At 39.4% G+C, this 27,169-nt stretch overlaps 1 protein-coding gene across 2 annotated transcripts; it reads left to right on the top strand.

Annotated features, from left to right (window-relative positions):
* The first annotated feature begins 1,682 nt into the window (after positions 1 to 1,682).
* senp7 (SUMO specific peptidase 7) lies at positions 1,683 to 26,988 on the top strand. Of its 2 annotated transcripts, XM_036139106.1 has the most exons (23): positions 1,683 to 1,844; positions 4,117 to 4,191; positions 5,291 to 5,356; positions 5,465 to 5,580; positions 6,597 to 6,836; positions 9,173 to 9,303; positions 11,315 to 11,433; positions 14,249 to 14,573; positions 14,925 to 15,070; positions 16,460 to 16,597; positions 16,683 to 16,716; positions 18,550 to 18,774; positions 18,942 to 19,402; positions 22,317 to 22,444; positions 22,629 to 22,745; positions 22,838 to 22,954; positions 23,757 to 23,852; positions 23,939 to 24,111; positions 24,218 to 24,267; positions 24,359 to 24,402; positions 24,673 to 24,741; positions 25,471 to 25,621; positions 25,735 to 26,988. In XM_036139106.1, exons 2-23 carry the CDS (start codon positions 4,141 to 4,143, stop codon positions 25,873 to 25,875), a joined length of 3,138 nt encoding a protein of 1,045 aa, XP_035994999.1. In that variant the 5' UTR covers positions 1,683 to 1,844; positions 4,117 to 4,140; the 3' UTR covers positions 25,876 to 26,988. The 2 variants fall into 2 exon arrangements, with proteins under 2 accessions (XP_035994999.1, XP_035995000.1); XM_036139107.1 differs by lacking the exon at positions 4,117 to 4,191.
* The last annotated feature ends 181 nt before the right edge of the window (positions 26,989 to 27,169 follow it).

Genomic DNA, 27,169 nt, shown 5'->3' with positions numbered 1-27,169 from the left:
ATTGTTTACATAAATTACTACTGCACCTTATCCTGAAACTTACTGCAATTTACTGTGATTTTTCAAGCTGTAGGCAAACGAAATTTCAGTTCTGTACGCACTGTGTGCATACAAAATGACAAATAAAGTGTCTAAGTTTAAGTAAACATGTAGCAGACTATGAACAGGGCTGATGGTTTATTTGATTCTCTGCAGGGGGCGATAACCCTCACAGCTTTGGGAATTAAGTTGTTTTTAAGTCAGTTTTTGATTTATCTTTTACCTCATGGAAGTGGGACAAATAGTGCATTGCCCGAGGGAGTGGGCTCTGTGACAATACGTCTGACCATCTTCTGGAATCTCGTGGCAAAAAAACATGTCTAGATTTAGTAGATGGCATCCCACAATCATCTGTGCTGTCCTCACCATACTTCGCTAGATCCTTCCTCTCCTGTGTCGTGCAGCTCCCATACCATGCTCAGACACAAGATACTTTCGATTGTAGCTCTAGAAAGGTTTAGTAGCAGCTGAGTAGAAAGTCCAGTCTGTTTCCTTAGAAAGAAGAGCTGTTGTTTAGCCTTCTTCACCAGGTAGGAGGTGTTCACTGTCCAGGAGAGGTCAGAGCAAATTTAAACACCCAGGAACTTTATGCTGTCCACACCCTCCACCACCTCCCTTTGTATGCAGAGAGGAGCATTTTCAGTATTCCTGGACCTCATATAGTCCAATATATCCTTCTATGTCTCATTGGTATTCAGGATGAGGTTATTCCTGATGCACAATTGTTTCAGCTGTGGAACTCCACTCCGAAGTGGATCATCATTGTTGGATAAGAGACCCACCACAACAGGAAAGCCCTTCAGTAATCACCTGATTAGTAGATAGTCTGTCTGTGAATGTGTAACAAAATTTAAGTTTAAAAAAGAGCTCTTCTCTGAAGTTACTAGAGAGTTGTTAGATTTTCATCAATGTTCATCTCTGGTTATCATCTCTTACTAGACAACTGCCTATTTTGCATATTAGTTCTTTGAAGAGTCTTGGTTCTTTTATCTCTTTAAAATAAAATCTAACTCAAGATTTATCTTTTAAAAAAATAAATAAAATAAAATAAAAACACTTTGCCCTTTTGTTAATGCGTATCTCTATTCTTGTGGTGCACTGTTTTCTAGTATGTACATTTTTATGTTGCCCTTAGAAAAAATAATATGGCAATTCTAATCTGTTTTGTTTGCGAATAAGCAGCGTCATGAAGAAGAAAAACACAAGACAGGCCAGGAATAAAGCTGTCGAGAAGTTTGGGGCAATCTTGCACAGTTTCATAAGTGTACTCTTCAGATTTTTCTTTGTTAAAATCTTTTGAAACTCGTGTTTTCGTTTCACTTCAGTGTTGTTGTTCAAAACTTGGTGTGGCTTTATCGCATAAAAAATATCACATAAAATCCAATGTATCCGTCTGGCCAGGAGGGGCCAGGAGAGGGAGGGTGGCCTTTGACGGCCCCGAATCAGCTCCCTCTTCTGGCGCCACTGCTGAACGCGGCTGGGATATTTTATTTAGCTCCAATCATTTATCTCTTAATTAATTAATTTACTATCATAGGGTGGCAGCAAATTTATTTTATTACTTTATTTTTTTTTATTTTTTTTTTGTTTAACGCAACCGTTTTCGGAATGTTTTTCTGGGTGCACTTCCTCCTTTCACCGGATGTTGGTGCAGGGACCAGAAGCGGTCGTTAAGTGCAGAGTCGTGCCCGTGGAGAGGATGTGTTTACCGTCTGTCCAAGCAAGGTGCGGCTGGAGGACACTGTTGGAAAAGCGGCTTTGCTGAAACAAAGAGGGAGAACCAGAGGAGGCTCCGACCTGGAGGGGTAAGATTTGTCTGCGGCCAGCAGCGTGGGCAACATCTAGCATTCACTGGGCTAGCCGCGTCGGCTAGTGTTAGCTGCGAATGAAATCACACTTTCTGTTGTGCCGAAAATTCACTCAAAAGTACGTGATGCAGTGGCTGCGTGCACGACGTAAACACGGACGGACGCTTTATGAAACGAGGTGACACATGTGTTGTCTGTGCACCACAAGCATGGGCTCCGATGACAAAAGACCCACCGAGTGGTCCGAGCTGGTTTTGCATGTTCCAGAGAGCTGCGCGCTGGTCGCTTCAGATAAACGTCATGGATGCATTTTGTTATTCGCCTCACTGGGTTTCAGCATGACCTTCTTATCGTTGAAGTTTTCTGTTCAGTTTGATACCTTTCGGCCAAAGACCAGCTCAGTGGAACAAATAACTCCAAGAGAAGCTGCACGTAGCTGGGGTTTCCTATAGAGATCGACCAGTGAAGGTTTTTTATTAGCGATACCGATTATTTTGACATCAGGCAAACCGATACACGATACGTGGGGTCGATCATTTTGGGCCGATTCTTGAGGCCGATATCGCTTTTTCTTCTTTCATTTACAAGATAAAAATAACACAGTAATAACAAATGTGTCAATTTAAACAAAAAAATAAACATTTAATCAAAAGTAGAGTTTTTAGAGACATTTTCCCCCTCTGGACAGAAGTTGAACTGTTGTGCATGGGAGAATAGGAAAATAATCCCCCGCTGAGACTGCACATCTCTTTTGTTTGAAGGCGTCATGTCTTCTGAGGTAAGAAAGCTATAAATATTGAAGTTAGACCAAGTTCACTCGCCAATGCCTCAATGATGACGGAGACTCAACAAAGTAGCCAGGTGAGCGAGAGCGCACCGTGCCACGTCCGCGCCCAGAGAACACGACCCTGATCCCATGAACTGACTATTGAAGCAACTGCATTAAATAGAGGAAAGGTCATTTTACATGTCAAGCATGTATGAGAAATAAAGGAGAAAAAAAACCTTCAAATGCTGCACAGTGCTCCTTTAGAAAATCCATAATATATTAACAATGGATAGCATTGCACTTGTGTCCCAGAGATTGTGGGTTCAACTCCTGCAGACTACCGCTCTGGGTCCCTGAGCAAGACCCTTAACCCAAGACTGCTCCCCAGGCGCAGCTGACTGCTCCCCAAGGGGATGGGTTAAATGCAGAGAATACATTTTGTTGGAATGTAAGGTATGTTGCAATGACAATAAATATTATTATTGTTATTAATAATAATAACAACAATAAAAGTAATAATAACAAATGTTTGTGCACTTCATGTAGCGGCACAAGCCCTTTGTTGGGCACATTTACATTTTTTAAACAACAACTTTGCCAAAAGAATTTAAAATGTAAACAATCTGAAACTTGGTTTTTTTTGTTTGTTTTGTTTTTTACTTCCAGTCATGCAAATGACCTTCCTGAGAACATATTCTGTTTGATTTATGTATTAAACTGGTATTTGTTTCTATTTAAAAAAAAGTAACCAGGTTTGACGATCTCCTCAATCGTGCTCTAACTGGCCTAAAGGAAACTGTCAAAGGCGGACTTAGAGAGGAAGACGCGTGCACGCGTACACAGAGAGAGAGAGAGAGAGAGAGAGAGAGAGAGAGCTCACAGCTGCTGTAGCTACACCTCTCTGTCACAACAGCAAACAGACATTATTTTTTAGACAGTGGGAAAGGAGTTTTATACCGACTTTAAGCGGCTCCACCACCATTTAAAAACAAACAAACCTTGACACGGCAGTTTCAGTGAAGAGTCAAAGTTTTTAAAAAAAATGCACCGCTCAGATGACCTGCCCATTGGAGTGGAACCAGCTGTTTCAGCTCGCTCACATACACTGATTCTGATTTCCCTTTCTATAGGAGCTGCGACAGCATATTTTTGATAAATTGGAGAAAATGTGCATCCATAAAACATCCGGAGATGTGAATAATGAACCTTTCACAAACGGAACTGAACAGAGGAAATATCTCCATCGAACACTTTAAACCTCTCCCTTGACCTCTCATTCTCTCTTTGACATTTTACTCCATCTTCATTTATTTATATTTTTACTTTTAAGGCAAGTGAGTTAGTTGTATTGCTAAGCAGGTCACCGGTGAAGCTGTCAAAGCTACGAAACAAAACATCTTATTTTGTTCAGATGTATGATCGCTGCTTCTCTAGCTATATTGCTCTATGCTTGCCAGAGGACAGACTTCATTTATTATGTGATTTACATGTGTCTTGCAGTGCCTTAAGACATATTAAAAAGGAATGGAGCGACGAAGAGCCTTAACTATTCCATTTGCAGACAAGGACAAGCTGGTATTTGTTACATTTTTTTATTTTCAGCTTATTAAGTTGCATGTTGGCGTGTCCGTTGATGACGTAGACTGCATATGTCCGAGTCACAATGTGCTGCTGGCTGGCTCTGTGGCTGGGGCTGCCTTCTTGTAGTTTTTGGACTCAGATAAGCACTAAAAGAAATCCTATTTCAAGTTCGTATCTTTATGAAGTTCATTTTGAGATAATTTATGTCTGGTTAGGTTATTCTCTCTGATGTGGTTTAAAAACCAGGTTTCTTACCAAAAGTGGGTCATCTTTGCAGACTTACAGTCTTTACAATCTTTACAGACAGTTTACAGTCGCCCAAAACAGAGGAGCCAAATATCGCAGAAAATCTAAAACCTGGGGGGAAAAAAATACTCCCTAGTTGTCAAAGAAAGTTTTAGTAGCTTGTAAATATTGGAATTCACTATTGAAGCTTTACATTTTACATATAGTTAGTCAGAGGGCAACAAAGTAAATAAAAATCTTTCCATTACACCTTTTAGTTAAGATGTAATATATGGCACAGTAACTTTGAATTGAGCTGTTTTTTATCAGTTATTGGTATTATTTTAGACATTTGGGTTTCTAAAATTGAATCAGACATTCACTTTATCATTACAGAAAAATTATTTAAAACAAGATGTTAAAAAAACATTTCAGGCTTCTGCACAAAGTCTGCACAGAAACGCGCACAGGCAGCTCATCTTTCCGACATCTTTCCTCAGATAGGATTCATTTTTATTCACTTTATGTTGTTTTTGTTCAGAGAGCTTTCTTAAGCTTGAAGGATCCAGCCACTCAGGGAATATTTATTTATTTCATTGTCATCAGGAGCGTCTTTGCTGCTCACCTGTGCTCTGCTACTGCAGCCAAAGGGTTTTTCAGTTTGATTCAGAAGCGTTGCATGTTTGCTTCCTGTCATTGTGTTGCTGCGTAAGAGAGCAACTGTTTTTGTTTCTAACTAGTTTTTCACCTTGATTCCTTTTTTTTTCTTTTTTTTACCTTTCTGCTTGCTTTTTGCTAAAGCAAACTTTGCTTTCACGTGTGGCTATTGAAGTAAAACGTTCTTAACTAATCACTATCTGTATTTTAGATGGAAAACCCACTGAAAATCCCCGTGGCATCCCTGCCATCAGAGTGTGGAAAGTTAGAAGGACAGGTGCAAAAAGTCTTTGATCTCCAACCATATTAAGATATTTTAATTATTAGTAGTGCTTGGGACTATTTTCAAGACCTGCATCTTTTCTTCCCCTTCTCCTTTTAACAGGTCTCCTGGACTGCATTCGCTGATTGTAAATACAAATCTCACAATTCCAGGCATAAAAATGGGTCCACGGTGTTTAATTGCAGTCACGCCGCTTTAAAAAGTCCTGAAATGCTGAGGTAAGCAAGCAAGGTTTGACATTATGGTTGAACAAAAAAAAAATTTCTATACAGAAAGATTTCCCTTGTAAAGTAATATGCAGTTGACCCATTACAAACAGGTGAAGGTTAAGGCATTTGCTGCAGGAAATGGACTTGGAGTGGTTATGTAATTATCTAAAATGTATTAAATTGTAATAAGGTCAACAATCGTGGCACACAGCCACACCAAAATAAAAGCTCCCACACCTTCCGATTTATTTCTGAAAGCTAATTTTTTATTTTTATTTTTTTAATACTACTATTAAATGCGACGGCCATCAAACTGCTTTCTGAGCGGTTCAAGACCGCAAAGCGACAGAAGGAGACGTATCACACAGCAGCGCACGGTTTACGGAAGTAATCGGGAATTTGTTTCTAGGAGTGTTCAATAAAGTTTGGTTTAAAAAAAACTTGAAAAAATGAGGATACAGGCTTGCATCTCTCCTAACTATTATTCACAAGTTGTTGCGCAATGGAAGCCGACGATATTACAGCCGCATTTGTGACGGCTTGTTGCCGTAAGAGGAGAAAGATGTCGATGGAGGGGGAAAGTGGTGTGGAGGAGCATTTTGGTTTTCCAAATATAGTTGTAGTCATTCAGAGTGAAGTCAACTTGGTAGAGATGCATACCAAAACCGTACATTTGGCATAACAAAACAACAAGCTGAGGTTATTTTTTTTACTGAAATCCTTTAGAGAATTTACATGTGCAGCAATATCAACTGCATCAAAATGGTTTACACAGTGATGTCATAGCACCTTTAAGTGGGGTTACTTGAAGGAAATGCTGCGTTTAAGCATCTCGACTTCAATGCCAAAGTTATCATGACCACCCATATGTCCTATCTGCAGCACTCAGACCCTCCCGGTGCATCAGCTGGGACAAATATAGCCCCGCCTGCTGCGAAAAAATGAGTTTAAGCTTGAAAGTGTTGACAAGCCCCAATGGCGAAGAGGAAGCTCGTAAAAAAACATTTCTCTTTTGCATCCTTTAGGAAGAAGCCCCGTCTCATCCTAACAGATATCTTAAAGACCGAACTGGGCAAGGACTATATAGAGAGGACGAAAATGAGCAGCGGCTCTAGACGGCTCTCCAGCTCTCAAAAGGATGATGGTCGATGCAAAGAGGAAGATCAGCCCCGCAGCGGAGCCAGGACCAGTCAGGCAGAGGAGAGGAACAACAAGCGCAAAAGTGCAACCTCTAACGGCAAACAGGGGACCCCCACCTCTCAACGGTAGGCTGGCTTTTTTTTATGATTTCCAATTTATTTGCTAATTCTGCTAAAAGACTGTCAGCTTTTCCCATACAGCAGTTATCAGAGGTGCAAAACAAAGCCTTATTAATTAGACCCTGAAAGCTCATCAGATAAGTTGTGCACTAATACATTTTAATGTGAATATTAAAGGACAAAGAACAGGAAAGGTGGTTTAAACAGCTCTTCCTAAATGTTACTTTAACGACTCCGTATTAATCCATCTGTCAATTCATGCTCATAAATTACTTTGTACTGATTTCTACACATGAACCTGTTTATTGCATTTATGATACTTGTAGTAAAATGGGACCTATTACACTTCATTTTAAACATTTAGGATAGGTTTCTGGGCCATACTAAGCATGTTAATAAATTTTTTTTTGTGCTAAAGTTTTCTCAGGTAACGAGATTTCACCTCTCCAGTTCCGCCTGTTTTGAGCTCTTTTCAGAATGAGCTGTTTTTATGGTTCCTCGCTTTAAGCAAATAATCTGTAGCTGGCCGTGTCCCCCGACTCAATGTAAACACTCACACTTTACACAAGTGAAAATGGCTGCTAACAGACGTAGATCTTTGACCCTGAGTCAGAAGCAGAAGTAGTGGTGCCTCCTGCACAACCAGCAAGGATGCAGCAAAATATTAATGAATGGTAAGTTTCTAAATGGACACAAGGCTATCAGTAGCCTATTGTTAGCGTTAGCTTGTGCTAAACGACAGATCATGTTCACGCTGAAGCCGAACAGTCATGGTAGAGCGCACAATTCTGGTCCCCTTTAAGTATTTTTAGTCAATTATGGGAACCAATTATTATAAAAATGCTGAAATCTCATGTATGGCTTAATATAATTGTATATTCACTTCCTGAGTAATTTATTTTACATCTAGTTTCTGTTTATTTTAGTGTTTATCCATGCTTGGACCAGTTGACTCTTTTGAACTAAAAGAGAAAGTGACGCATGATCAAACCAAAAACAACTCCCTCCACTGCTTGCTGCAGTTTATTGAAGGCAGGGTGATGTGTAAAATTCAGATCCCCTGAAATGATCAGTTCCCCTGCAGCCAGAGAGGCAGATTCTCCAGTCTGCACAAGATGAGAATTAATTGTGTCAAGGTTGTTGTTTTTTTTGTTTTGTTTTTTATCTCTAAAACCGCAGTCCTCAGTAAAAATAATAAAATGTGTTCTTGTCCTGGACAGTTTTATTGTTTGAGTTTCAACAACAGACACATAACGCAGTTTCTCAAACACTTTATATTCCAACCTGTTGTGTCTATCTTTTTATCGCTGATATAAAAGGCTGGAAGCCCAATCTGGTGGCCATGAAAAATAAAGCTTCCTGAAAAGATCGGTTTTCCCCAACCGTATTCTGGTAAACTACATTCCTAATGTAAAATATAACGCTTTACTGGACAAATGAAAGACATTTCTAGTGATGTCAATTTCACAGCAGGGCTCCGTTTCAGAAACAATGGCCGATCTACCCCGAGTAGAAAGCAGCTTCTCTGGGTAGTTCTACCTCACTCTCATACTCAGTGTTTTTTTTTTTTCTGGATTTCAGAACAGGTGATATCAATCAGGTAACTAAACTCAGCCTCCAATCAACCCTGAGTTGAACACGGGCATGAAAGAAGCCCTCATCAATGGAACGCAGATAACGAGATCCACCATGGCAAATAAAAATCTGCGAAGTGTGCAATTCCTGAAGATATCAAACCATAATTAACACAAATAAACAATGTTGCCACTAATTCACAATAAAAAGTGAATTAGTGGCAGAGAATTGCTGTAATTATAGATATGCCCCGTACGGGATTCGAACCCGCGATCTCACCCGTATCCAGGAGTCAGACACCCTACCAAGTGAGCTATCCAGTTGAGCTGTATCTGGCATCCATGAAGACAATAACATGCAATGCTGAATATATGTTTGGGGAAATATATTGTCATAGTAATGTAAAGAAGAACATTTTTACCTTGATAATAATAATCCTAATACGAGGCACTTTCAATTTCTTTTTGTGAAACAAAAAAAGGAAAAAAACATATCGATCCAATTTGCTATAATAAAACCGGAGATTTTATTTTTAAGCCGTATTGCCCAGCCCTAATCTATCTATCTATCTATCTATCTATCGATAGATAGATATACACACGTGTGTGTGTATATCTATCTATCTATCGATAGATAGATAGATAGATAGATAGATAGATAGATAGATAGATAGATAGATATACACACGTGTGCGTGTGTGTGTGTGTGTGTGTGTTATGGTGGAGATAATGTGGTGAGAATAATCCTGGATGTTTTTATCTTTTTAGACAAGCGACGAGAAACAAAAAGCCACAAAATGCTGAAGAGGAAGACAGTGACGGAGTCCAAGATATTAAAGAGGTGATAATCGGCAAAGACCACGAAGACGAAGAGGAAGAAAAGTTTGCTGAGGTTGTAGGTGGGTCTACATTGTCTCTGTTTTGTTGACAGTGCATCTGAATGAGAGATTTAACCTTTTCAGCGTGAAGCCTAACTCTTACGATGCCCTGCCCTTTCTTAATTACTACTGAAATATATTCTTAATAGGAGCAACTCCTCTCCATAACAGTTAGTGTGCTAGTTAACTTTTTTGATCGTAAAGCTTATTCCTGTTTCACAAAAGAGGATCCTTTAACCTGTCCACATTTCATTTCTTTCACCTTTTCTTCAGCTTGTCCAGCACAGCAGATTCCAGCTGTGATCCAAAGCAGATTTACATGTGAAACTAGAATCAAATTATTAGCTGCTTTGCTTCTAGGGAACCGAGAAGGTTTTGTTCTGGTAGGAAATGAGACCGCCATCTACCATAACATAATAATGGCAATGTAAAAGGAGCTGCAATTTTAAAGTATTCTAAATTATAAAATGATTTTATTAAAAAAAAGGACTTATTAAAGTGATTTATATCCCTCACAATTGAAGTGTTTATTGGCATCACGGCAATCAAACCCTTCGCAAGGTAGCTGAGCAGCTTTTTGCGTGTTTACTTTGGTACTTTAAAGATTTATCTTTGGGGATGAGCTCAGAAGGCCTCCTTGCCATCACCCTAATCTTTAGCTCCTTCTATAGATTCCCTGTCAGGTCAGGGCTCCTTCTGAGCCAATCCTAAACATTAATATGCCTCTTCCACCAGAAGAAACAAGTTGATAAAATGGAAAGATTAATTTAAACCTAAATCTGCCAGGTGTATGGATCATTCTGGGTTTAACGGTATATCTGAGAATCTGCGAGGGGTGAAGGGGCTCTGGTCTCATGGGTCCTAATTTCAGTCCCTGTTTCTGATTCTTTTCCAGGAACAGAAATAAAACTAGTAGAAGAGAAATTTGGAAACGACAAAGGTTGTTGTCGGATGCATATTTTCGCAAATACTTCGTTGTTGCCGCTTTGACCCTTGCGAAGTGGGAACATGTTCTGTTCAGATAGAGTTAATATTCAAAAGCTTGAAGATAGCAGCTGAAACTGTGGCAGCTTTACTGGGGAAATCCTTACGTCGCTGCTGATCATTTCCAGCGGGACCTTCAGGTTTAATGCCAGTTAATATAAATATGTGTGCTACCTCTGCAGGATAAGCGTTTCGGTGCGTGTGAGTAAACGGTAACCTCAGTGTCCTGTTGTCGGCCGGCAGGAGCAGTAACTGCTGCGGTCTTGCTGTTGCAGCCCATCTGCTTGAAGGTGTGTTTGGAGATGATATTCTGCATCCCTTGGCTGTAACGAGCGTCTGTTTGAGCTGCCTTTTCCTTTTCCAACTCAAACCAACCTATTCTCCTCTGACACCAACACGGCTTTTTCACGCACGCAACTGCTGCTGTCTTTCAAGGCGTTCTCTGTAAACCTGAGAGATTGTTGTTTTTGAAAAAATCCACTAGATCAGCAGTTTCTAAATAAAAAAAACCCTCAAGTCTTGCACCAACAACCCTGCCATGTTCAAAGTCACTTTAAATGCCTTTTCTCTCTCCTTCTGATGCTCGGTTTAAACTTCAGCATGTCGCCTTCAACCCCTCTATGTGCATCATTGCAGACATGTTTTGAACAGGTGTGCCTAATAAAGTGGCCGGGAGGTGTTCCATGGAGGTTTCTGAAGAGCTTCTGGTTAAAATGAAAAAAAAAAATTGCTGCGTTGTAAAGAAATTTGGGACTATTCTCTATTTTCTTTTTTCTTTTTTTATGAAGAGAAACCACACGCTGCAGCGACTTAAAAAATAAGCCTTTAAACCAAGTCAGAAATAAAACACCAAATGCTGGAAAGGAGGAAGGAGAGAGGTGGGGCTTAAAGACATTGTCCAGCTGCCTCCAATTTCAGCACCGATCACCTGGCCCTCTGAACAAGCCTACACAGAGGCCTAATGAGACTTAGCGCCCTGCGTGTGTGGAAAACTACATCTCATTGTTCTGTTGCCACTATGCATTAATGTGGTTTTGCTTCCGTACAGACTGTGGATTGTCGCTGAGCTGGAGCCCCACTGAGGACACAGCCGCCTGTGATGAGATCTCTGTAGGTTTCACTAAAGACAAGCTGACCGGATCAGAGCAAGATGTTCAGCACAGTTCGGTAGGTGCCGATCAATCAAGGCTCTCTAATAGTTCGCTCATTGCATACTTAGATTTTTTTTTTTATAGATTTATTTATTTTGGTAAATCAAAATAAGATCCTAGACTGCATCAATAAAATAAGAAATGTGATGGAGTGTGACAGAAACCCCTTAGGGCTTATACCAAAGGCCACACCCCTAAAACAACTAAACCGGCAGGGAGCTCACATTAGGAAAGACATTTCACTCGAGACGGAAAACAGAAAAGACATGTGCGGTTTTACATTTTAGCTTTTAGATTTCAGGGAGTCAATATTTGGAAAATCGTACATCAGTCTGTTTTGGATAACAGTATTTTTTACCATTTATCTCTGAAGATTCCAATTATTTTCCATAATCATTTCATGATTTTGCACCACGATGCCGAAAAGAAAATTGCACTTGAGTTTTAGTACTTAATGGTAAATTAAAAGACAAAGCTTGTCTAGTATTATAAGAATGCACTTGGCAGTTCTTAACAAACTAATTCTTAACTATCAGGAGACTGACCTTGTTTTATCATTAAAACAAAAATACATGTTTGATGAATATTAATTTCATAGATATTAAACGGCTGTAATTTGGAGAAATAGCATACTGTAAGTATTACAGGGGATTAAACATTGCAATAAGTGGAAGAAAACTATTCAAATTAGGTAAAAGATGGGCCTATTTGATTGCCTGAATTGCACTGCTTGTACAGTTGAATCAGTGTGTGCTGAAATCTTCATGTTGGTCTAAATGTAAACCTCACCTGTGAATTTCATGGTGCCGACTTTCTGTGTCAGCCAAGGCCTCAAAGGAAGTTTTCATACCATTTTCTGTTTGCGAGTTTGTTTTTCTTTGGTAATTATCCAATGCATGTTTTAATTGTCAGGTTTATTTTGTATAAATGAAAACTCTTTGGAAGATCTCATACAAGTTCATCCTCGGCTTGAAATGTGTGGCTCTGATCACGTTACCGTTGAGACGTCTCTGTCCTGTGACGTTATTCAACAAGACCGTGCGCCGCTGTTCACGCATGCATTCAGCTCATAAACAAAGTTCATGCTGTTTCTTAATACAGAGGAGCTTATGTGCTGTTTCCCCCCCTCCTGCTAACGCGTCCTGGACCCTTTGACCTTCTTTAAAACCACCTGAACCATATGGTGAACTCACACTTCTAGTGCAGTCAGCAGGTCTGATCTCAAATGGGGGGAGAGAGACAGTGTCTTTTGAATTTGAGATGGACATAAATGTCAGAAAATTATGCGTGGAAGCAAACTACATACATTTCATCAATTAAAAAACTAGACCCTCTCTTTTACGGCCTTAATTTCCTCAATAGCTCTTTCTGCTTAATCTGAAGTCCTTATGAAAAATTGAGAAGTTCCTTGACTCTAACTAGTCAGAATAAAGATTAGATGGTGCCAAGTTACTTATTGGGTATATAAACTATTCTACTTGTCCCTCAAATGATATAAACCGTCACTTTGTCAAAGAAACCTGGGAGACTACTGGACCACCCATCCGTTTAACTTGACCTGGGTTTAGTTGCTGGGAGCTACTTTTAAACTTGTAGTTGAGCAGCCATCGCTATAAAGCTACTATGGAACTTAAGACCTCTTTTTAATGTTGCAGCCAGCATTTCTCCTTCATTCTTGAAATTAATTTTGTAGCCACCATCTTATTTACATTATCCTAATGGTTATGAGATTATCCACTCTGATTTGCAATCTTTGAACAGCTGAGTCTGAACTTTTTTTAAGAGGTTATGAAGGAAACTAAGGGTTTTTTAAGTGGTTCATGTTCCTCTTGCCTGGTGGATTTTTTTTTTTTTTTTTTTTTTTTTTTTTTTTTTTTTTTTCCCTGTCAGCATCAGGACTCAATATCCTCCTCAACATTTTTTATTTTTGTTCCCCTATGGTGTTCCTCAGGGTCCATTCTTGGCCATAGTTTTACTTTATGTGCTCCTTCTGTGGCACATTTTGGAGAAAAACAGCAGTGTTACATTTTTAGGCAGGTTTGTTGCCCACTGAAGGAAAATGGTACCATTCAACATGTTCAAGGTCTAAATGATGATTTGTCTTAGGGTTAATTTAAAAAAAAAAATTATTTATATATATATATATATATATATATATATATATATATATATATATATATATATATATATATATATATATATATATATATATATATATATATATATATAAAATTATTATTTATTTATTTTTGTTTTTGCTGTTTTCATTTATTATATGACCTGACTCCAAGTCATCCTTCAGATTTTTACACACACACATGCACCACAGGGAGACCTCAGGTCTGCTGAGCAGGTTCTACAACCCACAACTTGCACCAGTGTATAATTAAAGCTAAGGAGATCAGACCCCCTGTTTTTTGTGGCCTCTGCACATCAGTCCTTAATTTCTGTTTTTAGGTCCTCCCTTACAAAGCAAATCTTTCGGTTTTTAATGGTGTTATAATTTAAAACATTTGAAGAAAATTCTACAAGTAAAGCAAAAAAATCTATTTTCAATTTGATTGGGATTGACTTTGTTTTAAATGTGTTGTATAAATAAGTTTTAGACTTTTATTTTTCTAAATAATTAAGTTCCTTTTTTTTCCCCCATTCTTGTTTATGATATTTTTCACCCCTACAGCATCAAAACAGCATTTTAAATCTGATTAATTGGCTGCCAAAAAATATATATATTTTTTAACACCCCATCTCCTATCCTGTCCCTCTCCTATTTTACAGGCGAAAGGTTAGTAAAGTGTGTTTTTTAATTTGTCCTCGTTAATTTCTTATAGAAGCGTAAAAGAAGGGATCCTGGCCTGCAGTATAATGGAGCGCTGAGCCCGAAACGCAAGCGTGAGAGTGTGCTTCGTCGGACAGGAGGAGGAAAAGATGGAGGACAGACCCCCATAGCTTTTAGGCGGGAAGAAAGCGAGGAAGATGTTGACCTGGAGAGTATGGACCGGTGCATTTTGCAGTTCACCGTCGGAGGAGAAGACGGATTGCAGCCCCTGGTCCCGCTCATCCCTGAAGTGGAACCTGAAGGCATCATCATCGGCAGCAATCTCAGTTTGTTGCCCAGGGATGACGGCACATCTCCAACTAGCCCCCCTGATCCCAGTGAGTACACAAATACATTAAAGATCATCGTTGTTAGCTTCCTTAGACTTTTAGTGCAGTCACTAAAGCGCTAAGAACTGCGTATTGAGAAGTATTTGGACCAAACTTTCTAAGCATAATGACTGATCAACATTGTCGTTTATTTAAGGAGGGAATTGGAAGTAAACCTAAATGAAGTCGGTTTAAATGTTTTCAGTTACTAATGTTTTAGTCCACTTTCCTTTTCACTACTTGTTTTCTTTTTAGTTTGTATTTTATTGGTCTTATACAGCATCGGTCTTTAAGACAAAAGACCTCCCGCAGCATTAAGCTCTTTCAAGTAATTTATTCCCCCCCCCCCTCCCATTTCAGTTGTGTTGTCCAGCGACGAGGAGAGCAGCGATGATCCTAAATGTCGCAGCAAATTGGTGCGGAAAGTGGCGTCTTCTTCATCCACGTATAGAAGGTCTTCAAAGGAAGCTACCCCCCAACATGACAAGGCTTCAGACACGGAGGAGGTGCAGGCCGGTCCAGCAGTTTTTCATTCGGTTCATGGTTCCTCTCTGCATGACGGAAACTTCTCCTACACACAGCTGCATGTTGCTCATCTCTTTAGTGTTGCAGCACAAACTGTGCAAACAAACAAGTTAATGTGGATCTGGCCTGAGGCGTGGGGTCGAGATATTTATATGCATGGTACAGATTAGGTAATGTTACATTTTTACCTAAGATACTGCAAGACTAACTGTCATGAAACCATGTGCTCCCCTTTTAAGCACATTTATCAAGATGGCATTTTCCGATTGAGCCACTGATTTGTCTCAGTATCTAAATAAGCGAGGAACTAATCTACCACGTGTCAAGTTTTATACGTTTTAAGACAGATGAGCACTGGCTGTACAACTTGTTCACAGGAAGCTTGACGTTCTTCATCACTTTGAATACAGAATTTAGCTCCTTGTCAAGTTGATATTCATGTGTTCATTCAGCAGTTCCTGAGGGTTTTTTCCGTTTTCCATGTCAAAATAGAAGCATGCCTGACAATTTGTCTTCTAAAATAAATTAACCAAAACACCTGTTTTTTAAAAAGTCTTTAAAAGAATAAAACGATCGTATTTTTATTTTTTTTTAGCAAATTGATATTATTACTTACTCTGGAATAATTTAGTAGCGATCAAGGTTTTTCTGGCCTGCTAAATCCAATGTTCATTTAGATTCTTTTCCTGCAGACTATTGATGCATAAAAGGAAAAAATGTGCCTCAGGCTCTTTGATAGTTTTAAATCTGACCAATCTGGTGCATCAACTGAATCCCCCTAATTTATGCATCAAAGTGCATATTTTGCCAATGCACAGGTTTTTTTCCCCCATTAATCTTAAAGTGCTTCAACTCATTGTTACGTGATTTATAAATGGAAGTTCCTAATTTTGATGGATTTTTAAGACAAAGATTTTTCAGTATTTGATATGCAGGTCGTTGATCGGAGCCAGTCAAGAGGTATTTGTCCATTTAAGAACTTCAGTGCATAAACAGTTTTTATCATGTCTGCACAATACTCAAAGGTTTCAGTCACCCTTCCTCTAACAGAGATGTGCATAAAATATTTTGGAGTCATATAAAATCCTCTGTGGCAAGATTTTAGTATGATTTTTCAACTACTTCTTACACTTAAACACCATAAACGGTTTTCAGATGAGGCAGCATCAACTGCATTGTGGGTTCCTCAAAGACTGCGTTACTTGTGTTCACCACTAGATGGTGCCAACGTGACGAAGTGGTCTCTGGAAAACTACAACGTTAAAATGCAAACCTATCAGCTCTCTGAACCTCCTGATAAGTCAAGATGTGATGAATCTAGGAGGCGGTCATAAAATCTTAATCTTTTCACCAACTGTTTTTCTTTTCAGGTGTTGCAGATGCTTGTGGAAGAGAGTCCACCTCCAGCAGCAGCGTCTCCTGGCCCTGAGGACTACTCCTCTCTGAGTATACCCTTCTTGTCCATGTACTGCGGATGTTACAGAGTGAGAGCAGAAGGAGGCCTCATGGTAAATCCTCGGTGTAACCCTGATACGTTTTTACATGAAGCATCTAGATCATAAACTGTGTAACGATTCCTTTCTCTCTCCTCAGATTGCAAAACATAGAATTATCATCCCACTTAAAGGTAACTTTTTTATTTTATTTTATTTAATGCATACAAAACGTCTTCCCTTTATTCATGACTTCTGCCACAACGCTTTTGTTCAAGTATCCAACAGAATGTCCTTTGATTGAAGTCTATTCAGACATCAGACTTACCTGTGACCTTTGGTCTAAATTAATTTAACCTTGCCAGTAAAGGAACCTTTTTATCTTCTAATCATGCCGCATGCGTATCTTTTCCTGGCTTAGTAGCCTAATTTACTTAATTGTATTTGTTCTAGTGGATTAGAACTTTAAGACCCCACCAGCACTTTCGCCTCTGAATCTTAAATTCAAGTGACTTTTCGCTCTGGTGCCATTCTGGCTGACGTTGCAATAGATCTAAGAAAATTGCTGTAGCGTGATTTGCTATTTTAAGTATTTATGTGGAGGGAAAATGCACCAGAACAGTTTGTTGTAGTAAAATAAAAATGATGGCATTTCTGCCTAATCCTGCATTTAGAAGCAATAATTTCTGTCAATTGAAATGTACAAAGTATCAGCAGCTCAACATGAAAAACATTTTTTTTTTTGTGTGTGCATTTGAATCTGTGGGATAACAGGTTACTTGGTGTTTTATGCAGAGAAAATCTTAATGGCTAGTTATATTTTATTTGAGCTAAACTGACTACATGTTCTTACATAGCTGTAGACTTGTAACTTTAAACTATAAACTAGTGTCAGATGATGTGCCTTCACCTTTAAATTAAATCAACATTGAAACTGTTGATGTGCAGTTAATGTTAAATCAATTATTTTGTTATCATCCCAATTAACTAAAGAGTAGTAGTAATATTAATATTTTATTTGTAAAGCACTTTTCATTGTTAAAAACAATCCCAAGGTGCTAAATCAAGGTTAAGTCCTTATTTCTGTTTAATGACTTTTTTTTTTTCTTGCATATAATGAAAACACGGCTTTAGAATATTGCATCAAAGTGTTTTATACTGAAATGTGATCTTAATAAAGTACTTAATGCTTAAAGGTTATTTTCAAACGATACTTCTAATCTGACAGATTGGCCTAATTGGAGCCCCTACTCTATATATTGAATATTACTATTTATGAATGCCATCATGAAAAAAAGTAAATTTTGCAACATATAATTTTAAAAATGGTTCCGTGGGTTTAACTTTGCCAAGAACTCCCACCACTGTAGATCTGGATGGAGCTCTGCTACTGATTAGGATCCCCAATCAGCACTTTGGTCCCTGACACTGAATCCTTTAACATCGGGCAACTGCTGATACCAAATCCAAGTCTGAAACCTAATCAAAGGGCAAAACTTCTGAATATCTGTCTGAAAACCCAGTAGCTTTTAAATAACACGATTTTATTAGTTGTAGACTGCTCTCTGCCGTCTATCCTTTTGTTTTTGTCTTGAGAGCAACAGATATTTGGGCCCTTCTGGAGTTTCTGCAGGACGGCCATAAAATGCTCCGACACAGGGTTGACCTGCTTAAAGATGCTACAACTACATCCTGAATTTTGCCTAACAAAGATTATTTGCTTTCTACACTTATATCTAACTGGGGACCTAAAACTACTCTTCAGTAAACTTGTCTTTTGGTCCTACCGTCACCGCTCCCATGAGTAACGGTTATTTGAAGTGCCAACCTTTAGTTTGCACGTGAACCCTGACAAAATGCTGATAATTTAGCTCCCAATGTTAAGAGCTAACATTATAAATTTGAGCGTCAAAATTAACGAGTTGCGTTTCAGCTGCTCTTCCCTAACATTGAGGACCGTGTCTGAGCCAGTTTTTAAACGGGGTTTAAAACGGGATTCATCCAGCCCGATCCCTTCTCATCCTCAGCCACCAACGAGCAGCTGGGGATGCTGACCTTTGAGCGCAAAGAGCTGAGGAGGTACAGCGTTTGGGATCAGCAGGACCTGGAGGTTCGAGGGATTCGATTTGAAGAGGACGTGGCTCCTTCCCCGGCTGGTGTCCTGCTGTTATACGTGACTGAAACTGTTGCTGAGACGATGGAGCAGCAACTTTACCAGCTATGCCTCAGCGAAGACGGACCCATGGATACCGGTGAGGCTGAAGTCGTTTCTGAACATACAAATGTTTTTGATAAATGCCTCTAGGTTTGTCTGAATCTTCACATAATGCTCACTATAGAGTTTGCCTTCATGTCTGGATTGTTCTAGTTTAAATTGACATAATGTCGTGTGTATGTATAATTTATTTTTATTTAACAGGAAAGGCCAGTCCCATCATCCTGCTGACTCTCAAAGATCCGTTGGAGGGGATGGAGGGAGCTTTACTGCGCTCTGTGCTGGACATTGACTGCATCAACAGAATTACTCTTGAACTCAGCGCAAACAGCAATGTAGACGGACCTAGTAGTTTATTAGACATTGACTCTCCAGTGCTTTCTTTGGACGACAGCATAAAGCTGATCACTAGAGTCGGAGCGGACTCAAATCTGCTCTCCATACTTGGAATTAAAAGCCCTGACTCTGACCTGAGTGAAGAACAGGACAGTTTCCAGTATGATGAAGACGAACTCCCCACTGCCCACATCTGGGTGGATACGAACTACGAGAAGGACGTGGAGCTGGATGTTGACATGGCAGCAGAAGATGGAGAACTGGAAGATGGACCAACAAAGGAGGAGGAGGAGGTGGAGGAGGAGGAAGAACCCCAGACTCCCCCAGATGTAAGCAAGCCTCTTTTTTTTTTTTTTTTTTTTTTTTTTTTTATGAAATCTAAATTTTTAGAAGATGTTTGTACTAAAATATGGTGTTTAAACAAAAGATTATCTAAAATTTATTTAAAAGCAGGTCATCGATCATTCCTGCTGCTGATGACCCAATCACTGGTTATAACATGCTGTAACATTTATCATTCATCTATATTTTCATACAGACTTGTGTAAATACCAGTAAAATGGTTAATCTTCATATTTAGCATTTGAAAACTAGTACCCACACAGGTTTATTATGCAATTTTACTCAAGTATAACAAGCTGACATTGGCTGGTATGAGTTAGGCCACCTGCTGGTGTACCCAGCCTGCAGCTGACTGCAGGCTAGGTACACCAGCGCTCTGACTCTTTGATTTAAAACTTTGTTGTACCCTGACAGCAGCAGCCCATTCCTTTTTACAGACTGAGGGGGAAAGAAAACTAGGAAAAAATTTACTTCCTCAGAAAATATTGAACGAAGACTGTAGATCAGTCAGTATTTGAGTCTCTTGCTTCTGTTGCACCTCAACCAGTTCTATCCCAGTCATCTTATCTCCCAGTATGCTTGGTTGTTTGCTATTAACATCTGTTGCCACACCTTTTTTTTTGTTTAGTTTTACAGTGAAGGAATGGAAGGATGTCAAGCAGGCAAAGCCTTGACGCGGAGCGTTTGTGCCGTCTGGGAGTTAGTGAATGTCTCTAAGGCGTCTTTTTTTAAAAATAGCAACCAGACATGACCAAGTCCACAGTTGCTTGCTTCTTAATCTAATGACTGCAAGAGGATTCAACCTGTCATGATCTAAAGGGTTTTGTGCCAATGTTGGACTGAATGCAGCCCGTGTAAACCTTCTGGTGTTGCCTGCTCATGTAAAGGTAGAGTTGGCGATCTACCTTTTTTTTTTCCTCAGAAGTTTCCCCAAGTCCCTTTCTGAAAAACCATACATGTGCAAGACAGTCTTACCTGCTCTGCCATGCCTCAGTGGGATCGCATGAAAAAAAAAAAATCCAAATCCACTCTGGTCTAATTTCTTTCTACCGAGGCCTTCCTCTTCGCTTCTTGCGACTCTCAGCCATGTTCAAAGTATACAGCGAGAGCAGCGGAGACACCCAAGCTAACCGCTAAGCTAACCTGATACATAAACACTAGAAGTGTGCATGTGCAGCCAGCAAGCAGAAAGGGTGAAGGAACCTGCGCACTGGCATTTTGTGAGTGCATCATTATGATAGGCATGTGGGACAAGCAATAGATGAGGCGATACCCCCGGATCTTGAGGGGACAGAGCTGGGGTGAGAGCAGGACCAAAACTCGGACCAATCCCTTCCACTCGGACCAAACAGCAGCGATTGGTTAGTTTTTACAGGCCTGCAACTCTCACACACCTGTGTAGTTTTAATAGGAATGGTTATAGGTAGCTCTGGGGAGTTCACCTGAAGGCTTTGTGCTGTTTTTCTTCTGTTACGGCATTTCCAGCCATGTAGAAACGGCAGCTTCAACACATAACCCTCGGACTCCTCCATGGCGACGATTTGGAGATAGTTTGTCACGTTAGAGTTTTAGGGTCACAGACCTGTTTTATTCCTAGTGGCAGAACCGAGAGTTACAAGAAGTTATTCATTTTCTACTTCCTACTATAACTACTGACTGTTTTTTTTTTTTTATTGTGGTCCACAGAGAAGACCAAGTTTAGTTCTAGGACCTTTAGTTACATTTTCTCAACCCCTATACCCTGGCCATTTCTGTACATGTTTAATTTTAACTGGATGAAAAAAAAGCATACTAATAAAATAGAAATCATGTTGACCGATATCTGTAATTATCAAAAAGTTATCATCTAAACATATTTTAAGTGCAGCCCTGGTCATTTTATGCTTGTTGTGGCATTATGCACGGTTTTAAGTTATTTAATGTTTAATTAACTCTGTGTGTTTGGTATTGTCCAGTGAATATCAGCCCAAACAGCTGACATTTGGACAATAATTGAAAGGGATGATATGAGCACTGGCGTTCTTTTAACAGCAAACTCTGCACACATATATAAATGAGTGACGACTTCTCTTCAAGTTCAAGAATTTAATAGAAATAAATGAACATCCAAAGAATACCACTATAGATAGAATGCTGTTTATCTGAATTAACATTAGATTTCAGTCAACAAATCCTCTCTGCTAGGCTAGTGAAGCTTAACTAAGTGACTACGCAAAATTAAGATAAAAAGAAGCAAAGGAACTATGTACACACAAACGAAACAAGAGGGCAAATAAAATGGTTGAAAAACATCATCAGAATAATTTGGTGAATCCTGGTTCACTGCAGATCCAAGTTGGATGCATTTTGCTGCTCCTAAACACCTTTTATGGCAAGTTTACGTGCTCTAAAAAAAGACTATTAAATTAACATATTTTGACTTGAACAACTTGTAAAATGCTCAAGCAAAATAGATTTTACTGCAATATTAACGCTGTGCCACAATAACCCATTGACTTCTTCTAAACCACATTTGGTTTAATCTCCCTGCCGTTCCAGTATAAAACCATGAACTCTTTAATGTTAGAATTTAATTATGAAGCAAAATGGTGACCTTTTGAACGTTTACTGTCATCCAGCACATTCATCCATGTTGCCCCAGCAGGCCGATTAATTACATTCCTGTGGATTTGCTAGTCGTATCCCAGAGGGAGTACCTGGTACTACGTTAGAGTAGGACTGCCATTCTTTTGTTTTCCTGGTTCAATGCACTTAAAATAAAATGTTCATCACCCTGCACAATAAGTCATTGTCTAGTAAGAAGAGTTTTTGTGTTGCGTTAATCGTGCTGCAACGTTTCAGTTTTAAGTGGTCTTGAAGACAAGGTTGAAAACCTCTAACTAGATACATTTACTCCCACAGAGCAAAAAGGAGGAAGCTAAGCCCGTGTACACAGTTTGCCATCGTAGAAGAGAAGGATCCTACTCTGTGTCTCTTTGCAAACCCGACTCCAAATGGACTAAATTTAGGTACCAGGGACTGACTCAAAGGTGACTGACCTACCTACTTTATCACCATGTTTCCTGGCTGGAGATGGGCTTTAAAACAAGCGTATGCTGCTACAATCTTATTAGAATAAAGATGTAAAATTGATAATAAATATAGACCTGATATCTTTGTGATCTAAAGTTGTAAAAGGAAACGACCTCACTGTGCTCCCTTCATTTTCCTTAGGTTGATACAGTTTCCTCCGCCCCCGTTGAAAGGGGGAATAACCGTAACCATGGAGGATCTTAAATGCCTTGATGCTGGGAAGTACCTGAATGATGTAATCATTGATTTTTACCTGAAGTAAGTGAAGAATTTGGGAGATTTGGCTTGTTAAGCGAGTTTCCTCCAGTAAAGAGAACTCCATCTGAATCGGCTGTTTTGTTTTTATCCAGGTATCTCATCCAGAATGCATCTGCTGCCATTTCTGAGCGCTCCCACATCTTCAGCAGCTTCTTCTATAAGCAGCTGACGCGCAGGGACAACGCCAGCGAAGGAGGCAGCAGTGACTCGTAAGTGAACCACCGCTGGCAGGTTTTTGGTCTGAAAGGCTTGTTCTCATGTCGGGGAACATTTAAACTTAGTTGACAAGATTAAGGCAACACCCTGAAACATTAAGAAAACTCCTTTTATGATTCAAGTCAGGTTTCCCAGTTGTTGACATGCCCAACCATCTCTACAGATTAAACGAAACTGAAGCATTTTCCTCACAACTTATTTATTCAAAGTGTTGAGAATATCAATCCATGACTTCCTGTTTCTCTGGGGATTAAATGTTGACGGATGTAGACTTGTGGAAAAACCTCATAGCTGCTGAATGATGGAGGATCTGGGATGCTGTTAACCTGCCTGTCTCTACTCATCTTTTTGTTTTTGTTTTTCACAAAAAATCCTTGTATCATCAGTAGGTTGCTTGAGAGAGTGAGGCAAGACATTCGGTAAATTTTTCACCAGACACACAATCATTCCTACTCCACGACCATCTCTGTTCCCAGACCTGAGTCCAGTGGAAAACCTGAGTTTAGCTGATCAGGGCATAAAAGTGGACTCAGGATGATCTTAAGATTGTTTTCACTGGAGTGTTTCACCTCTGTAGGACTAATTGATCCCTTATTGACAAAAGGGTGTTGTCCATATAAAAAAACTCAGTTTTTACTAGTTATGCATATTTTAAGCCCATTTTGAATTTGATGTCTTATTGCTGTCCAACCTAATCTGTTTCACAAAGGCTGTCCCTCCCCATTTCTACCAATATATTAAAGGACATGGCTAATATAAGCTGTTTTTAAAAAATGTATTTATTTATGGACTCAGTTGTCAGAGGCAGAGGCGGCACCAGCGAGTGAAGACCTGGACACGTCACGTGGACATCTTTAACAAGGACTTCCTGTTTGTGCCTGTCAATCAAGAGTAAGCTCAGCAATCAGAAACGACGGTCTTACAGTCGTTTTTTTAATGTAAAGTCTTAAACCCTTGCTGTTTGTCTCTCTGTTCAGAGCTCACTGGTATTTGGTCGTGATTTGCTTTCCTGGACTGGATGAGCCTCAGCTGGAGGACTGGGTGGGAGCGGCCCAGGAACCAGACGAGACCAAAGAATGTAAAAGTTCAAACAATCCTGCAGAAACGCTGGAGAGTTTGGACCCCAGCGTCAGCATGGACGCCGAGACGGGTAGGCATGCGTCCCTGTTCTAGGATCAGCGTTCCTGTTCTAGGATCAGCGTTATTATGGTGCAATGAATAACGTCTGAAGTTGGTCTGGTTTTCTGTCGATTTAGAAAACAGCCTGGATACAGGGACCAAAGACCTGCCACCATCTTGTCCAGTTGTAAGAACAGCAGAAATGTATTTTAATTTCTACAAGTTAGTTTATCTCCATGATTCAATCAGTACTAATTTGCCTTGTTTTTTTTCATTAGAGCTGCACTGAACAGACGTGTCAGAGACGGACCGTCTGCAGAAGGTGAGCCTCAGCAGTTTGTCATTCACTTATTACTTTTAATATGTTGGTAGTATATTCTGTCAAAAAGCTAGTTTGGTTTGTGTCTCAGAAGCACATCTGATGTACATTTCTTTTGAAGAAATGCAGGGGGGGGGATAGAGTAGCTCTGTTCTCTTGGTCCTGTTGAACCTGTTGAATTATTTTATGCACCATTATAAAAGTGTTAGAGTAACCACAGCTATGAACTGGATGAGGACTCTGATCACAGGCTTGCGTGTCTCTTTCCTTTAGGCCGTGCATTCTTATCATGGATTCTCTCAAGCTTTCTTCTCACGAGCGGATCTGCAAACTTTTACGAGAGTAAGTTGAGCACTTTGAACCTACGGTGCAGACGTTCACACACACAATTATCTGCAGCAAGGAGTGGCTTCTTGGGGTCAAAGATTCTCCACAACCATTGGTTTAAACACCAGCCAATTATTTTGGGTAGCATGTGGGGAAAAAGGCTTCTAAGTGTCACCATTTCAGGCATAAATGGGTAATTTACACTGAAGGTTCATCTCAGACCAAGTGGTCACATTAGACTATAATTGAAAGCTTTCGACAACAAACACCAGAGGGGTCCAGTGTAAGTATAAAGGATGAATATTTCATGCCTTTTCCTGAAACCCTCACCTTTTTTGGGCAACTTTTTTATTTATTTTAATACCAAGGCTGCTTAAAACAAATTGAGCTCTGCCAGAATGATAAATCCTTGAGTCATTCAGCAGGAAAATTATCCTTATATGGCCAGATCAACACAGAAGTGCTTCAGCAGCCAGCTTTCTTCCTGAGCCGTCCGTCTCCAGGCCTACATCCTGTTGAAAGGGCTGTGGATGAACTACAGCAGGAGTACAAGAGTTGGTGAACCCCTGATCTAGAGAAATTAGAAATAATAGCTTGGAGTGAGAAATTTTATCTACAAGCAAGGTTTTGTTTCCTACTGTACAAACTGAAATTTAATGCCAGGGCATTCCGAAAATCTGTGTGGGGTTATACGGCTGCAATAAAAGACATTATTATTTTTTATTTATTTATTTATTTTTACAGGTATCTGCAGTCAGAATGGGAGGTGCGCCGTGGATCATCCAGAGATTTTGGTCCTGATCAGCTGAAGAGCTCACATTGTCAAGTTCCACTTCAGGATAACAGCAGTGACTGCGGCCTGTACCTTCTTCAATATGTTGAGTGTTTTTTAAAGGTAAAGATTATGACTTTATGGCCCATTTTGTTAAGCTGATATGCTTTAAGATGAACATTTTAGTGAATTAGTTTTTAAAATGAGCTCTTTAAAATGATTTGTTTCATCTGCAGGACCCTGTGGTGCACTTTGATTTACCTCTGCAGCTTCGAAAATGGTTCTCACGGCAGGTGGTTCGGCAGAAACGGGATGAAATCCGAAATCTGATCCTTAACCTTTACCGGCATCAGAACCTGGACAGTAAAACTACATGAAGCAGCTCTGCTGCTCAGTGCATCACATTCCTGCATCCGTTAAACGGCATCGCTCATACTGAGCTGAAGACATTTTTATTTCAGCGTAAACTGGAAAAAAGTTCCTTTCAAATATTATTTGTCCACGTCTTAAAAAAAACAACCAAACAGCCATTTGTAACTGAATAAAGAATTGGCAAGTAAAAATTAAATTTCTAGTTTCACCCTTGAAGATTTAGAAACCCTGACATGTTACAGATTTTTTTTTTCTCTGTTTAGTGGTTTTTGTAAAAATAACTGGCATTTAATTTTTTTTTTGAAGTTGCATCTTGAAATTGGTCTGACCTATTTTATTTTTTTTTTTAAATGGGATAATTGTAAAACTAAAACACAATAACGGGACAATGGTAACCAAAGGAACATTGAGCACTATCGGTTTACCTGCTTTGCCGTCGTGTTGAAATCGTTAGTTTTGTTTCAGTTTTCAGTGAAAGACTTTTCGGGTAATTGTAAGGGTTTTATTCCATCTGTCTGTGCTAACCGGGATTTAAACCTCAGGGCTTTAATGCAGACGGGAAGCATCCAGCCAGCAGTCACCTCTCTGCTTGTTCTGTTCACGTTTACGGCACGCCAGCACCGATCCCGCTATAACAAAAGTATTCCCTCACTCAACGTAAATTTACCAAATTAGTGGTTGGAAACCTTCTTGAGATGAACTTTTATTTTATTTTCACATTTGCCTCTAGCTTCATTATTGTACAGGACAGATATATATTTCGGTACAGATTTTTGTATTATGCGTTGGCTGAACAGTGAACTGATTTATTTTTATGCTTACATTCACTAAAAAAAAAGACATTGTTTAAAAAGTTTAAACCTAGAGTGACTTGGGCTGAGTTTGTTCTTTTTAGATGAGCTGTTTAAAACCCCTTTACTGCTGTTGTGTAAATTCCTATTTCAGAAATAACTCGTATTGATGTAGGTTTTGTTTTTCATTCTGACATCTTGTTTGTAATTTTTATGTTTAACACAGAACATCTCTTAAATATTGTTTAGGATGATGAACGTTAAGAAGCTGATCCCCTCCAAATGTATTTGGTTTTTGTTGTGCATTAAAACTTTTAGAAACTAAAACCGCATTCTTATGTCAAACAGTTGTGGTTAAAACATTTCTGAAAAATTGAAGTTTATTTTGATGCTGGAATTGTTATACTTGTTTGCTGTATAGTACAGCAACAGTACTATACGGCTCAAAATTGGCCACATTTTGCCATGTAACAAAAGGCTACTGAAGGTCTTATGTGATAGACTTAAT

Source organism: Fundulus heteroclitus, chromosome 7 (genome assembly GCF_011125445.2).
Source record: "Fundulus heteroclitus isolate FHET01 chromosome 7, MU-UCD_Fhet_4.1, whole genome shotgun sequence".
Taxonomy (NCBI): domain Eukaryota; kingdom Metazoa; phylum Chordata; class Actinopteri; order Cyprinodontiformes; family Fundulidae; genus Fundulus; species Fundulus heteroclitus.
Note: the sequence above shows the minus strand (reverse complement) of the source record. Positions and strands in the feature narration are given on the sequence as shown.